The sequence below is a fragment of the Ambystoma mexicanum genome, chromosome 3q, assembly GCF_040938575.1.
Source record: "Ambystoma mexicanum isolate Mex_15411 chromosome 3q, UKY_AmexF1_1, whole genome shotgun sequence".
In the NCBI taxonomy this organism is placed as follows: domain Eukaryota; kingdom Metazoa; phylum Chordata; class Amphibia; order Caudata; family Ambystomatidae; genus Ambystoma; species Ambystoma mexicanum.
This window is the reverse complement of record NC_090926.1, coordinates 1,167,980,028-1,167,998,312: the sequence shown is the minus strand read 5'-3', so window position 1 is coordinate 1,167,998,312 and position 18,285 is coordinate 1,167,980,028. Positions and strand designations below refer to the sequence as shown.

The 18,285-nt window shown below is 43.3% G+C and overlaps 1 protein-coding gene across 3 annotated transcripts in view; it reads right to left on the bottom strand.

Annotated features, from left to right (window-relative positions):
* LOC138447708 (CD209 antigen-like protein B) overlaps positions 1-18,285 on the bottom strand; it is a 361,732-nt gene that overhangs the window by 235,548 nt on the left and 107,899 nt on the right. For all 3 annotated transcript variants that reach the window (XM_069604002.1, XM_069604003.1, XM_069604004.1), the window contains exon 7: positions 2,134-2,196. In XM_069604002.1, the coding sequence (XP_069460103.1) occupies positions 2,134-2,196 (63 nt within the window). The remainder of the gene's footprint in view (positions 1-2,133; positions 2,197-18,285) is intronic.

Sequence of the window (18,285 nt, the reverse complement as noted above, 5' to 3'; positions counted from 1 at the left end):
AACAGAATGTGACACTCGATAATTCCAAAAGAGACATAACGGAATGAGTACAATATATTGTCTAGTTTGCATGTATAACAAGTAAAAAGCATGAGAAAGCCCTTGCAGGAGAGCATACCTGGCAGATTCAAGTTTGCAAGTGTATCAAGTGAAACATATGAGAAAGCCCTGGAAGGAGAGTATACCAGGCATATTCATGTTTGTAAGTGTGTCAAGTAAAGCACATGAGAAAGCCCTGGTAGGAGAATGAATATAACAGGCAGATTCAAGTTTGCAAGTGCGCCAAGTAAAGCAAACGAGAAAGTACTGGCAGGAGAGTATACCAGGCAGATTCAAGTTTGCAAGGGTGTCAAGTGAAGCGCATGAGAAAACCCTGGCAGGAGAATATACCAAGCAGATTTAAGTTTGCAAATGTGTGAAGTGAAGCATATTAGAAAGCCCTGGCAGGAGAGTATACTAGGCAAAGTCCAGTGTGTAAAGTAGATCACACGAGAAAGTTATCAGGCATAGCCAAATATTGCGTTGAAATAGATTACAGAGGAGAAGATATCTGGCAAGGCAATACTCTAGGTATCCTACAACTTTAAGACTAACAGCCAAGCGGTTTAACATACGAACCATTTTTGTTGCTGAACAGAGAAGTCTAAGGCAGGCTTCTACCTTTAGACATCTACAACAGGAAAACCCGGGGAAGGAAACAATCCCCTGTAAAAATCATCCAATTGGGAACTTTTGTGTTAGAGTTACCTTTCTTTTCTTTTGAACTTGAATTCTTTTTGTACACTTTGAAATCCAAGACATTACCCTTTTCACCTTAGAAATTATTTTTAGAATGTGAGGGCCAGAATAGAACTTTGGACACAGGACATTCCGCTTTGGACATCTTGACATCGGACAGACCCTTACTTTTGGTTTCAGGTAGTGAAAAGACCTCTTATAGTAGGGACAGTGAGGCATTTTCCAACCCCCTTTTCATTTAAAATAAAAGTCTATAGCCAAAGCTATAAACTCTCTGGGTCAATGTATCATTCCTGGCTCCTCACAGTATAAACAGGATGGACTCTAAACAGTATATACTTTTTGGCGGAATGATATCATGATGGACTCTAAAGCTCAGGATATTCTTTACAGATGATACTGGGATGAACTCTAAAACGTGTACATTGGAATGATAATAAGATGGAATCTGTACTTGGGATATACTTTACAGAGACATGAAATACAGATTATAACAAAGCTTGGGATATACTCTACTGTTGGATGATATTAGGATGGAATCTAAAGCTTATGATGTATTCTGCATTGGAAATACTCTTTAGTGTTATGATATTAGGATGGCATTGATGCTCTTGGTTATCCCTGTACAGATCTATGTTACATGCACTGGGCAGAGCATGAACGCTGCAAGGATTTGCAATGAAAGCGGTCAAAGCAACACATTTGCACATTCTTGCAGTTCAATTTGGAGGACTGTGACTTTATTTTGGTGCTGTAGCAAAATCAGACATGAACTAATGCTCTTGACGCCATCCCGACCATTCTGATTTCAGAACCAGATAGGAAAAAAGCAAAAAACATTTCCTTGACAATAAACAGAAAAACTATTTCACAGCAATATTTTTTCAAAAATCCATTCCCTCTCTGCAAGTATATTTGTGTCTCTGCACCATCAATGTGACAGTCAACATACACCTTGAAACACCAAAGCGAAAGCTGAAAAATGGAAAAATGCCTTCACTTTTGCATAGAGAAACTTTATTTTTAAAATCATTCGTACAATTATAATGCTTACCTTATAAAGACATCTTTGTAATTTAATAACTACAAAATACAACCACTTTTTTAACTTTAATTGACTAACACACTGTTTGTTCATTTTCTTTAGTCTCTATTAAACCAATGTTTTTTACTTCATCACAATTCCAAAATGCAAATTACCAGTACCACCATGTGCTAATAACCTTATGGACTTCGGGATGAGTCATTATCTCTTAGGATAATGGCACTTTAAAAATTTATGGCACTTGGCTTGGGTCATTATGCCATGATAATGACCTCTTCCTAGGTCTATAAGGCTGTGTTGCAAAATTAGAGATAGTCACTGTACTGGCACCATTTCTCCAATGCGCTTACCATGACTACTGTTCTCTGAGAGTTCCACACGGAGCATCTTCAACTCTTCAGAAAACTTTGCATCTATGAATAGAAATTATTAGGGTTGTTGAACTTTCTGGTTTATTCAAATTTAAACATTGATATATATTTTGGAAAACCAACAATCACCACTGGACAACATTGACTTTACATGGAGGGTGCAGTCAGATATTTTGGATGGTGATCCCAATAACGAACAGCTAGATGAACACCTTTTTATTGGGTGTCAATTGTTAAGATGGATTTTTAAATTCTGACCTGGTGGGCAGAAGTTTAGGAGGCCCCCCTAGTTTAGTGGTACAGGGGAATCTTCTGGACAAGCCAGACCAATCTAGGTAGCTTGGCAGGCGGTCAAGACTAAGTCTCAGGAGGAGTCAGAGTGATCGGAAGCCCAAAATTATAACACGCAGTAATGAAACCACTAATTACTCTTAGACAAGTGTATATAAAAAATATCTATACATTTATTGTCGGCCGGACCAATAGACACTAGTAAACTTTAGTTATATAAAAACAGTTACCACACAAATACTCATACTAAATAACAGATATACAATACGTTTCCTAATGCGAGAAAGGAGTAAAACACAGCCACAACCTGTAAAGAGAGGGATGAGTTAACACACTAGGAGCATTAGACAATTCTTCGGAGTCGTTCCCTAACTTTCATGTCCAGCCCTAAGAAGTGGGGAGCCTGGTGGTCAACAGTACAGTTGTGTTTAAAAACGTACGATCGCGCAGGCAGAACAAAAGGTGAGAATAGCTAGGGAGCGCAGGGTAACCCAGCCAAAAGCAAATACCTTTTTAGGGATATTTGTACGTAAAAGAGATTGGTTGTGCCAGTGGGCCACCACTAAGTGATGCAAGTACTCACCGACCCTCGGCACAGTCCAGACCAATCTTTGCCAGTTTAGTCGAGGTCACTAGTAGGGTCGAGTCCTGCAGTTTTGTGGCACTCCGGGTCTCAGCGGCTGCTGGATTCAAAGATCATCCGTGACGGGACATTTGCCTTTTCTCAGCTTCCAAAGGAGTTACAAAGAAAATTCCAGTGCAGCAGGTTTCAGGGCACAGGCGGTCAGGACAGCAAGGCACCTACAGTGACCATCACTAACAGGTAGTGACGCGGGAATCACAGATGAGGGCAGCGTTCTGCACTCTCCAAACTCGGGAGCTAGGTCTGCGAAATTTGGCAGTAGAGGGCACAGGATCACAAGCAAGTGATGTCCCAAGTGTCGGGCTTCCACTCAAGATGACAGCGATTTTGTGGGCTACCTGAGGTAGAGCTGGACAGTTCACTGGATGGCCCAAGAACACTTCCGAAGGGGCTTGTTCAGTGGGTAAGCAGGTGACACCGAGGGTAGTTGTTCCCACTACTCCAAAGGGGCTAAGCGCCTTGACAGGTCTTCTTGATCGATGAAGAAAACAGGTGTCCGACAGGACAGCAGAGGGTGAAGGGTGCCAAAACCTTCCAATGCATCTCCAGCGGTTTTGCAAGTCTGTTTCTTTGTGCAGGATACTTGGCACCTTCTGTAGTTCAGGGATAACTCAGGTGATCGACCTGGAATGGAAGCAGAGCCCCTTCTCTTATCCAAGATTAGCTTTGCGCCAAAATTGTGGTCTTCCAATTGAAGATGTGCTCTCATGCAGGCATCCCAGTCATGGACCAATCACGGTCCACAGTGGTCCAAGTCATTCAGGCACTCCAGACATCCTGGCACCAGTAGTGTACATTGGGACCAGACAGTCTCAACCCGCTTCCTGGGCACACACACATGACATGCAGAAGCCTGCGAAAGAGATTGGTCTTCGCGGGAGGCTGCATGCCCAAATAAGAAAAACCCGGGTTACTCGGCCTGGGTGAAGGCAAGGGACAAAATGGCCTTGGGAAAGAACAAAAGACTTTGTGGCTCGGCCAATTTCGGACCTGGCCACAGTCTTGAACCAAACACAGTAAACGTGATGTGATTGTGTAAAAAGAAGTAAAACACTTATAAAAAGTGACTGCGGCCACCAGTTCGTCCCAGGCACACTCGTACAGTCACCAGAAAATCCTTTGAGGGTGTCTAGGGCCATAAAACAAAAAGGACCCCAGCGCACGGTACTGGAAGGTACATTGTGCACTGTTAAAAAGTTAACAGGAAATGGCAACATAGTTGAAGACTAAGGGAAGCCTAGTTTCCCGGTACTGACAGTCTGAAGGACCTGTCAGTTTCCCCATAACAAGTGAGCAAAAGCCCAGGGGAGCGCAGTTGAAGGCTGGGCTCCACTGGAAAAAGTCAGGATAGGATAGCCAAACAAAAGCAAAAAGTTTGGGGGGGTCCACAAATGGAGTGAAAACTACACATTCATGAAATCTTTCCTAACATCAATGGTACAATGGAAGGCTAATCCCAATATGGTCTATAGATGGCATATGAATTTTGTGGAGAGTGTAAATGTTCAGAGGGAGGTGAAACTGACCAACCAAGGGTGAATTGAGAAATGTGTGGATCATGATGAAAGGATTATGTCCCTGCTGCATGGATCCTGCAAAACAGTCTTACATTACTCTCCCTTTCAGGAGATCCACTATTGGAATCCACTTTTGGAATGGCTTCTCCTGTGGCCGAGTCCTGTCCGTTGAGCTCCACTGTGTCACTCATATATCTTTGCCTCTGCTTGTGAGCTCTGTAACTCTTTTCTACAAATAATCGTTTGACTGTTAATGCCCCATGTATTGTCCACCCATCCTCTTAACAATCTCTACCCCAGTGTTGACCACCCCTGGACCATCACTTTAGACTAAATGCTCTTTTCACTGAGATTCCAAGAAATGTTGTGCTGATGCACTGCATATGGTCCTGAAACTAGACAGCCCACACTCTCTGAGCTCCAAGAGGTCTCCTATATTACCAGCAGTCTTCTAGATGCTAATTTCTAGTGACATGATCTGAACATGGGTTTCCCTTAATCAAATTCCACATACACAAATATTGCCATGACCCCAATGCCCAAAGGAATGGCTGATATTGCTCCCACGATTCCCTGAAATTATTGTTGAGAAGGAAAAATGCATTTGAGCTGGAAAACCTATGTCTGATGAAGTCATTCATTCTTTAGATGCACTCCTTGAAATCAGTTAGCCATTTTGATTTGGTCTGTTTTCACTTTCCCCTCCTTAAAGGGGGAGGGGTCTGGCATCCTTCTGCTTCTTAGCAGAGCTTTCTGCCTCACCGGGACACACACCTACAGGTACAGTCAGCTTGCTGCTCCGTGCCTTGATTTTAGCTTATTGTACTTATATTTCCTTTTAGCACACTTACCGTGCAAGGCATGTGACTGGACGTAGTGGTGCAGACCTTCCTCTGTTCATTGTTTGCAACGCACACGTAGTGCGAATTTTGTTCCTTGTAACGCCGGTTACAGCGTGGAAAGTGTCTGGCTCCCCTACAGACATGCTTTGCGGTCGGTGTTCACTTTCCTCTCCTTAGAGAGGGAGGGACCTGGCTAGTGCGCAATGATGTGCATACAAAATTCTGCCCCTTAATGGAAGTGCAGCGGCCTCACGAAACGAAGTTGCGCCAAAGTCTAGCCCGTCTGTACTTTTCCGTGCGCTGACCGGGCTATGGATGAAAATAGAGGTATTCTGACCACACATGTGCCTGTTAGCTATATTTCCCGCAGTGATTTGTTGAGCCTCGCACCTACTAAGACCTCTTGGCCAGTAGGTTTTAACATTGACTGTTATTATAAATCAAGTACCTCCTTAGATTGCCTCCTATTGAACGCTCAGGACTGCTACAATCTACTATCGGTCTCCCAGCCTGATTAACTTTGTGTCAATGAAACTGCGCTTGGTGATATTTCTGGCCCTTCCATAATTCAACCCCTGCCCCCCAACTATGATATTGTTCACTGTGATTGCCCCTCTATTCATCTAGGGTGGGGGGTGCTTTGATTTTTAAATCCATCTTTAAAACCACCTGTATAGAGACTGATCACTCTATTAAAATGGAAAGCTTATTAGACCGCATTTCCCTCCCACCCACTTTTACTTTGGCTGTTTTTGTGATTTATCGCCCTCCCAGGTACGATTGTACCTTTTTTACTGAATTTCCTGTCTTTGTGTCTGAACTACAACTGAAGCATTCTAAACGTGTGATTGTTGGTGACTTCAATCTCTTGGTCAATAAATGTTGTGTGAACCACCAATCTCTCTTTTTCTCAATGGCAGATATCGGCTTTCCCCAATTGGATACCGACTCCACACATCAGCTGGGTAACCCTCTTGATCTTGTTTTTGCTCCTGGGATTCTTTTGTCTACTGCCCCCCCCCCCCCCGTCGCTGTTATCTGGTCTGACCATTATGTTGCACCTTTGGATATTCCACTAGATCTTGCGGCTCGTCTTGTCTCTCATTGTGATTACACTATTCCTTGCTATCTGGCGACCTTCGCTGTCAGTTTTTAGTAGTGTATCTGACTCTGTTGCCCCTCTTAAACTTTGCAAAAAGAAAAACCGCCCTTCTCAGCCCTGGTTTACTGGCAAATTGAAGTCGTACAGTACAAATTATTGTGCAGGTAGGCTGAAAGGAAGTGGAGAGCTAGCTACTGTGCTGCAGATAAAACTGAATTCCGCAAAGCCACTGCCACTTACTAGAAGGCTATCCTTCTTGCCAAAAATCCTTTTTTAGCACTAAAGTTGAGAATGCAATGAACCAACCTAAAGCTCTATTTGACTTGGTACACTCTCTGTCCTCTCCCACTAAGGTCAATTCTGGGATCGAGCCCTCTCAGGTGTTCTGCAAATCCCTGTCTGATTTCTTCTTCAATAAAATCATCACCGTTCATCATCAAAATGCTTCTGCATGTTCTCACCCTTCACTTTCTACTCATCCCCCTTCAGACTCTTTGTCCACTGCAAACTGGTGTACTTTCCCCATTTTCTCTGACCACAATGTTCTTGCTGTTATTCATAAATTGAAATCGGCTTCACCTCTTCATCCTATTCCTCTTTCTCTACTTAAGGAGATCTCAGCTGAGATTATACCTTCGATTATGATGGCAATTACTACCTATTTCTGTTCTGGCCAAATCCCTAGCGACCTGAAACATGCCTTGGTAATACCCCTGTTTAAGAAACCCTCTCTTGACCCCTCTACTTCCTCTAATTACTGTCCTATTTCGCATCTACCGTTTCTCATGAAGCTGCTTTAGTCTTTGGTTTCCTTCTTGCTTGGTTCTTTTCTTGAATCATCCATATTTGTTGACCCCTTCCAGTCGGGTTTCTGGCCTGGTATGGGGACTGAGTGTGTCCTAGTGTCTGTGGTCGATGACCTTACACGCCTGGTAGATCAGGGCGGGGTGGGGCAGTTTATTCTATTAAACTTGTCAGCTGCATTTGACACCTTAGACCGCTGCACCCTGGTCTTTCGGGCCAGGTTCTTGCATGGTTCACTGCCTTTTTGGCCGATCGTTCTTAGTCCATCTATCCTTCTCCTTTTTGCTCTAAGTCTATTCCTCTATCTTGTGGAGTCTGTCAAGGCTCTGCACTCTCTCCCACTCTGTTCAACATTTATATTCAGCCACTTCTCGGCCTTATCCACTCCCATGGCTTCATGTGCTACTCCTATTCCGACGATATGCAGATTATTCTCCTACTGGATCTTGCCAGACCGGATACTTCTGCACGGTTTAGGGAGTGCCTTGCGGAGGTTGGTGGGTGGATGGTCAAGAACTGGCTGAAGCTGAATGGTGAGAAAACTGAGGTACTGGCTCCTGCTGTCCCCTGTCTTTCTGGACCCTGACTTCTAGCCCTCCATTCTTGGCCCTTTCCCCTCTGCCGTTGTATCTGTGAGAGACCTGGGGATTAAACTATCTTCCTCCCTGTCCATGCACGACCAGGTCTCTTCAGTCTGCCAAGTTGGACGTTTTAAGCTTAGAATTCTTCGGAAAGTCCTACCCTTTATCCTCTATAAATGTCATGCTTCTGTGGTGGCTGCTCTGGTGCTAAGCAGTATTGATTACTGCAACGCTCTTTATCTCGCTCAACCGGCTTACCTTCTGCACCGTCTGCAACTACTGCAAAATGCAGCGGCCCGAGCAGTACTTCGACCTTCCTTCAGTGTTCATATGTCACCCCTTCTTCGTCAGCTTCACTGGCTCCCTGTCGAGAAGCGAGTGCTGTTCAAGTCGCTGTGAATCGTTCACACAGCCTTTTATAAACTCTGTGCTGATTATCTTCAAGCAGAGTTCCCCCTGTATGTGCCTTCCAGAGATCTTTGCTCCCAATCATCTTTGATTACTCAAATACCTCGGGTGAGACTTTCCCGCATGGGTGGTCGTGCCTTCTCTGTGGTGCCCGCAAGTGCTTGGAATTCTCTGCCCCTGTCCTTGCGGGCTACTTCTAACCATTTGCCCCTTCAGCCGAGCTCTGCAAACGTTTCTTTTGTAGTTAGAAACTTCTTGCTTTTCTGATTTCGTTTCTGTTAGGTGAGCGCCATGATGCCTTTGTGAGAACATGTGCTTTATAAGTTTTAATAATATAAGATAACATACTCTGGCCGGCTGTAAAGCAATCACAAATCGTTTAAATTACAATCTGAATGTGATAGGCTCATAAGCCCAATCATGCCTTTATACATTTGTTGCCTGATGATATGGTTGTGTACCATTTCTGGAGCCTCTGGGTGCAGCCCTGGTCATGTGCTATCAAGGCCTGTTCCTGCGCTGCCACATGGGTGATACACCTATTGTGTATCACCATAGCACCAGGCACAGAGGACCTCAGCTCGTGCTGTGCCATCTCCCACAGGATGCTAATCCCCAAGGTTTCCCCACAACCACTTTGTGGGAAGCCCCACTGTAGTAACCCATCCAGCGTGGGCACATGTTGACTGGCCTGGGACAGCCACACCACCTGTGGTCCCATCTGCTCCAGGCCCCAGCCAGCCTGGCCCTTCGGCTGAGCCCTCTCCATCAGTACCTGCGACAGGAGCTGCTTGGCCTGCTATGCCAGCTTCCCCACACATTCCAGTTACTGACCCTGACCTACAAGATGCGCCCGGTTATTGTCCACCATTCTTGTGGACCCTATCAGATTGGCAATGAGAGAGTCCAGGGGCACACATTAAGAGAGCGGGCAGTACATTCACTTCTAGCAGACTTTCTCTGGGGACCCGGAAGGACTTACAAAGTTTCTGTAAATATTATAGACACCTCTGTGGCCAAAATCAGCCGGACACTTGTAGCACGTACCAACGGATATCCCTCCAGCCAGGATACGTTCTGTTACATGCCCCTGAGTACAGACCCCCTCTACTGGGCACCGAACCTCTCTGGTGACCACTGAATGGGGGTATTTCAACAAGACTTCAACACGCTGTTTAAGATTTTGACCATGGAACCTTTGGTACAGTTGCCATATATACTGAATGTGGATGCCAGCATGGAAAACATTGGAGCTGCCCTCTACCAAGATGCCAGGAATTTATGCCGTTGAGGACTTCACAGTGTTCGAAACTGATGGGAGTTAGGGCTATTTAGCTCCTGGTTAAAGCTTAGGAGAGCTTGGTTGACTTGACACAAACAGAATCCAGGAGCTACATTTACGTTTCTTTTTTTTTTTTTGGCATTATTATGGTTTACAATTTTGAAAACCTTTCACCAAGTGCATTATTGTCAAATATAGCAGTCAAAGCAGAAGAAAGCAATTTCATAAGACAAATCAACAAGATTAATTAAAATTAATGCGAAATTCACTCAAAGAGTCATTATTCTGTTACACAATTACTTTGAGTCTTTTCTGAATTAAAAGTAAAAATGTTCCCACCGCTAATATAAGATGTGTTTATACACCCTCAATTATCATCCACCACCAGTCCTCCGTAGATCTGCCACGAAGTTTCCTCAAAATTTCACCCATCTCCAATTCTATTTCCCCCGATAGCTCAGAACACCTCAAAAGCAGATGTTGAATGGATTCAATCTCGTTTTTCTGATGGCATAGTCTACAGATAGGTAAGATATTTGCCCCTTTTCTCCCGCTCAACCGCAGATTCGAAGGAAATAAGCTAAGGTGCAAGCGTAAATATTGCATCCTTAAGAGCAGGTTTGGAAACATATTTATATAACGTGGCAGCGCATTTCTGGGGCATTTGCCAAAACTCTTCATAGTTTTTATATTCATATAAAGATTCTAGTCTCTATGTTATGTTATGTTATGTTATTGAATTTCTACAGCGCTACAAGCCCTAAGGCATCCAAGCGCCCCATCACAAGCAGAAAGGTCAGTGAGGACAACCAAAGATGTAAGTTAGATGAAAAGTTCTGTCTTTAGGAGTTTCCGGAAAGCCAGGAGATTGCTCTCTGTACGAAGCCCTAGCGGTAGATTATTCCAGGCTTTAGCCACGAGCACCGGGAAAGAACGACCCTTTCCACGGGCTTTCTTAGTCCTTGGCACCTGCAAACTTAGAGTCGTTGTAGAGCGCAGATTTCTTGCCGGTTGATATATCGTGACTTTATCCTTCAAATAATTAGGAACAGTTCCATAGATGCATTTGTGACCTAAAGTCAGTAATTTAAAGGAAATCCTAGCTGATACTGGGAGCCAATGTAGTTCCCTTCTCGCGTTGGAAGTGGGTTCATGCCTCTTCATACCGTATATTATACGTACATAGGCGTTCTGGATTTTCTGCAGTTGCTGTACGTCTTCTCTACTAGCCCCCCCCAGCAGAGCATTGCAATAGTCGAGTCGTGGCAAGATGACGGCTCTGACCAGTTTGGCTCGGTTGTTTTCAGAGATGAGAGGGGCAACCTGCCGCAATACTCGTAGGTGATAGTGGGTATTTTTTACTATGGCATCCACGTGTGCGCCTGCATCCAAGGAGGCCTCCATATAAACACCTAGTGTTTTTACTTTGCCAACGACTTCAATAAGGCTATCATCCACCTGGAAGCCAGTGAAAGCCTTAGCAAGTCCCTCTCTCAGTTTATTGGGCCCGTAGATCATTAGTTCCGTCTTTCCTGCATTTAAGCATAGCCAGTTTATGGTCATCCAATCTTTTATTACGCTGTATAACTTATTTAGTTTAAGTTGGTCTGCCTGATGGTCACCTGAAAGTTCCATTGACAGCTGGAAATCATCTGCATAATTGGTAAAGAAATAGCCCAACTTCTCCAATTCCCTGCATAGAGGGGCAATATAAATGTTAAAAAGCAAGGGCGACAGGCAAGCTCCTTGTGGGACACCACAAAGGATGGTCTCTACTTCTGAGAAGGCCTCGCCCCAATGCACCCTGGAGCTTCTACTCTGTAGGAAAGAGCTCACCCAGTTGACAGTTTCATTTGCCAAACCGCCGGTGTCCCGCAGTCTATGTAATAAAGTCTTATGATCTAAAAGATCAAAAGCAGCACTAAGATCAAGTAATATTAACAGGCCTAGTCTGCCTTTCTCAATTAATGATAACATCTGCGTCTGGAGATCGATCAAGGCACTCTCCGTGCCATGAAAGCGACGGAAACCCGATTGCCTCTCGTGCAGCCTTCCCGTGTTTTCAATATATAATTCATCTATCATCTAGTCATGTTCATACAGTGTTTTATTCAATCAGGTTCTCGGAGTAAAGCTTCTGATGTTTCATTCATATTCTTTAATGACCTCAGGCAGATGCTTTCCCATTCCTTCAAAAGCTTCTCAGATGAATCCTGTAAGGCATGCTTTAGTACTACAAATCCTCCATTTGGAGATTATTCTATACATTTTTGATAGAAAGATAATGATCTCCATAGAGCTATTGCTTTAAGGGATGTCAAAGCTAGCTCTCTTAGGATGATAACCATAGGAGTTTGGCAGACCTAATGCAGTTTTCCAAAATAGGCCTTCGACCAGTAGCCAAATGCCCTCTGGCAGCATGAATGATGTCTCCGCCCCATATGTCAGAATGGGCATGACTTTCATTCTAAAGAATTGCACCAAAGGCATCAGCGAGTAACAGCAATCATTTTTAGTAAAATTCTTCCTTGAGCCACTAAATTGTATGCCTTTTTCGCAATTACTTCATTCTAGGTGCCTCGCATCCGCTTTTATTAATGCATACTCCCAAAAAGGTGAATTCTTTCCCAATCTCAATTCATTGTCCCTTGAGTGTCCATGGGAAGGTCTTTTTTCCTCTCGTACCGTTTCCTTTTCCCAAAATCATAACTTGATTTTGCTGGGTTTATTGTTAATTTATTTTCCTCCAAAAACTTTTGAATCGAGTTTAGCTGACGCTGCAGACCTACTGGGGTCTGGTCAATTAACATTATTTCATCGGTTTACAAGAGTCTACCAACTGTCGTCTTGCCGATTTTTGGATGAAATGAACGTGTATCCCATAAGGCAGAATCAATATCTTCTAAAAAAAATGAGTTGAAAAGTTTGGGTGCCAACGGGCACCCTTGTTTTAGACCTACCTTTATTGGTATTGCGTCTGTAAGAGTTCCTGATCTATCCAATCTAACCCTAATAGTTGTATCCTGATCGAGGTCTCTGAATGTTATTTAGAATTTGTTTCAGACATTTCCATCTTTCAAGTTTTGCCCATAGCAGATTTCTCTTAATAGAGTCAAACGCCTTTTAAAGGTCAATAAATGCCATATAGGCATTACTACCTTTTTTTTTGCATTGAGTTAACTTTTAGCAAATTGATCAGAAAGATATTTTGTGGTGTACAATACCCTTCCTGAACCCCGCTTGCCAGAGCTCTACGTGGCCTGCTGCCATTCGCCATTTTACTAAAGCTTTTAATAGTATTGATCCAGAGATTTTGCCCACCATGTCCAATAAGGCAATCGGACGGTAGTTATCCGGATTAGATCTTAACCCTTTTTTAAAAATGGGGACCACCACCACCGATTTCCAAGATAGTGGGACTTTTGATGTTCTCAATATCCCTTCATAGAGGTGTTGCAGAAGCGTGGCCCACAGTTTAGGATTTTTTTCACTTCTATGTTAGATAATCCATCAGGGCCTACTGCTCTTGAGTTCTTTAAACCTTTGATAATTTTCTCGATCGATTCTATATCTATGTCTAGGTTTGAGTCTTTCTCCTTTGTTATTTCCGATGTAATACAATTTGTTTCCAAATGAGATTCCTCTTCCTGCGGTTGCATTCCGCAAAAATGGGCTTGCCATTCAGAGGAAAAAATTGGAGTTGTCATTAATGCATCTTGTGGTGCATCAAGTTGATTGATTATAGTCCATGTCGCCGCAGTGTTATTTGTTAAAATTGTGGCTAGCATTGCTTGGGCATCTTGGTTTATCATTGATTTTTTGTGGCATTGCAACCAATTATGATAACTTTGTTTTAACTTATGGATTTCTTTAGAGGCTTCCACAACATTACCTTTTTTCCAACGTTGGATGTTCTTCTTGAGCTTCTTTTTCTTGATTGATATCGCTTTATCCTTGCTATGTGGATGATAGAATTGCGGTTTTCTGGGATTATTTTGCACTTTACTCGGAAATTTCTGGAAAAACGCTAGATAATTAATTCTGGAATGATCTTCAGTATCCTGCATATTGATAATTGCCTTAAACAGACTCTGGGAAAGTTCTGGCAATTTATTAGCACTGATATATAATCAATTTATTCCTTGATTTATTTCGATGCTATGTACATACTTCTTTAATTCTTCTGAAGCAAATGTGTGACACGTTAATTTAAGTTGATTGTGATCACTCCTTCGACTTATGACTACCTCAAATGTTTTTAGTAGTGCCGACATATTTGAGGAGACACATATATAATCCAGTAGTTAATTGCTAGTCGCCCCTCTCCATGTTGGTTTGGCCGGAACATCTCCTTTCAAAATACCATTTAAAATTAAACAATCTCTTGACTGCAGCATTTTTCTCCAGGCAATTCCTCTTCTATCTTTAAATTTTGCACAATCAGATTCTTCCAGAATTGGTTCATTGTTCGTGTTTATACAGGTACAATTCAGATCTCCCACTAGTATTATCAAAGGGTCCCTACAGTTAACCTCTCTTCATCTATTAGCTTTGCGATATCATTAACCAAGTTATTATTTCTTTGGTCTGCCGGATTCCAATAAATATTTATCATGACAAGTGTTCGATTTTCATTCTGACCCTAATTTGTGATTTTCATTGTAGCCACCTGAACAAATGGAGTTGGACAATAGGTATACATCAGGGACCAACCAACACTGTTTTTCACCATCATTAACAGCCCACTTTTTGGACGGCCCAGTTGGTTTTTGCTCACCGGGTTCAATACTACCCATTTCCCCTCTATCAAGGGGACCTCAGTGTGCCATACCTCTTGAAGGCAAATAATGTCTGCTTTCCCAAGATTACTTCTATCCTCTGATTAAAGATGTGATGACTGTCTAGGATTCCAGCTTATGAGGGTCCATTCAATCAGATCGATTTGATCCTATTGCTTATGGAGTTTGTCGGCAAAGATGCCCGCCAACCATTTCCAATTTGACTTCTCACCTTTAACAGGTGATTTCTGTATGGTGAGCTTACTACTATTTTTATCATCTTTTTTCAGACTATGTTGAACTTTGGCCTTTCCTTGAATCTCCACTGGATCCTGACACCTGTCCTCGTTTGACAATGTGTCCTTCTCCTGTGTTGTTCTTTCTTTTTCATCTTGTAACTCAAATCCTAAAAGGCGCATATGATATGCTTCATCTAGAATATGTTGCCTGGCTAATCTTGACACAAGATGAATAGTTACTTTGTCCGTACGTTGATTATCAGAAAATTCTATAAATGAAAATTCCTGCGAAGAAACCGAACAAAGTGATGGGACATGGTGCAACAGCCTAAGTACTATTGTCCTGTTGAGCAGCAGCCCGTCATCATTAGGTGATATTCGCGTAAAGGCGAGTTTTAAGCACTCATTTGCCTCCACAGTTTTTTCTTGCTGGGAATTCAATTTAGATTTGGCTGGAAGCAATAGATTCAGTTTTATCTTTGGGCCAACTTCGTCAGTTTTGATCTTCTTGGCGTCTCCACCCTCCTCCGCTGAGGGAGTACACCTTGTGTTATTTTCTTTAGCTACTCTTGAGGCGTCATCATGACCCTGACTGCATCCTCACCTTCTTTACTGCCTCTGCCTTCTTTTCAGTTTTCCTTTGTATCTTGGCTAACATCATATCTTTTGCCCTGGAATTATTTTTGTTTTTGTTCAGAGCTCTCAAATATGTTTCAACAATGACTTCATTCTTTTCCGATGTCTCCTCTCCTGAATCCTCCATTGACGAGGTTTCAATTATAACACTGTCATCCATTGATGAACTTTCACCCTCCGAGATACTATAAGTTGACAGATCCATCAAGTCAATCTCACTTGTCGAGCACCTCGGCTCTTCCGCCGCTTTTGAAGTCTCATCTGTTTTACGAAGAGTATTTAACAGTGCCAAATTTCCCAGTTTTGATTGTAGGGGCTGACCAGATCTTACAGTTGGCCCTAAAATATTTCTAATAAAGGAGGATTTGCTACTGTTTGAGTTAGTATTTTTAGTTAACGGTTGATTTTTTGATTTCTTTGAAGGTTTTGTTTTACAATGTTTCTTTATTTGTTTTGATACCTCAGCTGGCTCAGTTGAATGCAGAAAGGTCATTTTTTCTTGCATATTTCCTGCTGCTTTTTGTATGAAGATCTTACATATTTTTTGGTTTATAGTGGCGTCTTCTGTAGATCCCGTTGCCACGGCTTCATTATGAATAATCTCAGGCTGTAAAAGGGGGACCTGGGTGTTTGTCCTACCCAAATGGCCCCTTATTTGATTGTCCATAGGTGTCTGAGTTTCAGGAGCCGTCACCAGACTGTTTATACCGCAGCCTATATCTCCAAATCGATTTTCAGACTCCCTTATACTTGGAATTCCGGTGGTGATCCCCTGTCGACTCGGGTGCTCCTCCAACGTCAAGGTGGCCTTAACAGAGCTTTGGTTGCTGTCTTCTTTGGTCAAGTCCAAGCAGCCTCTTACACCATTTTGAGGTCTCAGTTCAAAGGGATCCATCTGGCTAACCTTATCCACTGGACCACCTCCAACTCCCAACGAGGCACGGGAGTGTCTTCGCTGATCTTTCTCCTTAATTAAAGGATCAAGGATGCCATGTAAGAGTTGTGTTACACCTGCTGCGCTATTCTCCAGATTTTCTCTGTTGCCGTGACAAAGCCTTCTATAAATATCATCTTACTATGTAGCATGGCGAGCACCGTGGTATGATCTTTTAGGGTGCCCTCCATGGCCTCATGAAGCTTCATGAAGGGGGGTAATATAGCTGTCAGCGTTGACACTGTATGAAAAGCTATCTTATTAGTGTCTATAGAAGGCTTTCCAGCTGGTTCCAAAGGCTTATGCAGTTCTTGTGGGATTTCCTTTGTCATTATTCCCTCGCCTGTCTGAGAGGCCTTATCCTTTCTGTCGTTGGCATTTTCTACTGACCGTAATGTTTGGGTACTTTGCTCCTTGCAACTTATTTTACGGCATTTAATTGGGCTGTTAGCTTCTTGTGAAAGAGTTTTGTCTTGACAGACCCAATTTTGATGGCTCTCAGCCTCTATATTTAACAAGGTCTCCAATAGAATTTGATCCGAAATTTCCAGACTGGCAACTGCTCTACTGGAAGCTTGTAGATCCTTGGTTATGAATGGCCGTGACTTATTGTTAAAGAAAAAAACAGTGCCCCTTAAAGTTGTCACCCAAGGACAAGCTCGGGGCACTCACTTCTCGTTCACCCTGGAAACACCTTGTTGTATTGCGTTTATATGCTTTTCGGGGCCGATTTTGACCATACTTTGCTCCTTCGTGAGTCCCCCTACCAGGTCCGGGGAACTAGTATTTATTGACCATCAGGGGCGTTTTTGCGAATAGTTATCCCAGTCTTCACAAAACAACGGGGTGTCCTGCTGAGATGTTGAATTTAAGGTACCACTAGTCTCTCGGCCAATTTTAGCATTGTGTTCTAAACTGTATTTCCTTTTCAGCGGCGGTCTCGTATCAATCTTGGGATTAGTCTTTCCCGCTTTTAATACTTCCACTAAGCGTTTGGAATCATTAGGGGTGCCACAAGAGGGAGTTGCGGTGAGATCTAACTCAGGGGACTTAACCTCTCCGTTTATCCCTGTATCGGGCATTATTCCTGAATTTAGTTCTTGAATGGATCCGACACTGGATGACAGCATGAGCGAATCTCTGCAGTTACCTTCTCTGCAGGCACACAGCTTGGCTAGGGCCCGCCGTTGTACTTCGGTGTCAATTTGAAGCTCAGGGGCGGAGTCTTGTAGTAAAATGCCCAAACCCCCCTTCATCAATTGTGCGTAGGTCAATGTCTACGATGATGTTGAATGGGCAAGGTTGCTGTATCAATATTTTCAACTCATTTGGAAAGGTTTGCACTTCTAAATGTGTACATCCAAAAGTGCCTGAGCTTTCTTTTCCTCCCACACCTAAAGCTTTCGAACTGTCATTTTATAATGGTACCAACGATATTTCTTTAGCGTGTGTATCTTCTCTAGCAGATGCATCTTCCTGCTGAACTGGTATAACCTGACCCAAGGGTACCCCTTGCTCACCTTCAAACATGGATGTCGTTGGTCCTGCCTCCATCCTCCGGTCTCCAGACAGCTCAGCACCAGACACTCTGCCTACACTCCGCTACGCTTTGCTGGGCAGGCAGATTTTGAAGCCCAAGCTTGCGTTGCGGGAGGCTGGTCTGGAGATGAAACTGAGGCTCTGTAGGAGTGCTCTGTAGGAATGCTGAATAATGGAGTCCTTTTCTCAACGAAATTGCAGTCCTCGCTTATTTTCATTCGAAAACACAGAAATGAATGCAGCAGCTGCAGGAATCAAAACGAAAAGGTACCAGTCCGCACTTCAGCACCAGACACTCTGCCTACACTCCTCTACGCTTCGCTGGGCAGGCAGATTTTGAAGCCCAAGCATGGGTTGCAGGAGGCGAGTCTGGAGATGAAACTAAGGCTCAGTAGGAGTGCTCGGTAGGAATGCTGGGTAATGGAGTCCTTTTCTCCACGAAATTGCAGTCCTTGCTTATTTTCACTCTAAAACACAGAAATGAATGCAGCAGCAGCAGGAATCAAAACGAAAAGAGACCAGTCCGCACCTCAGC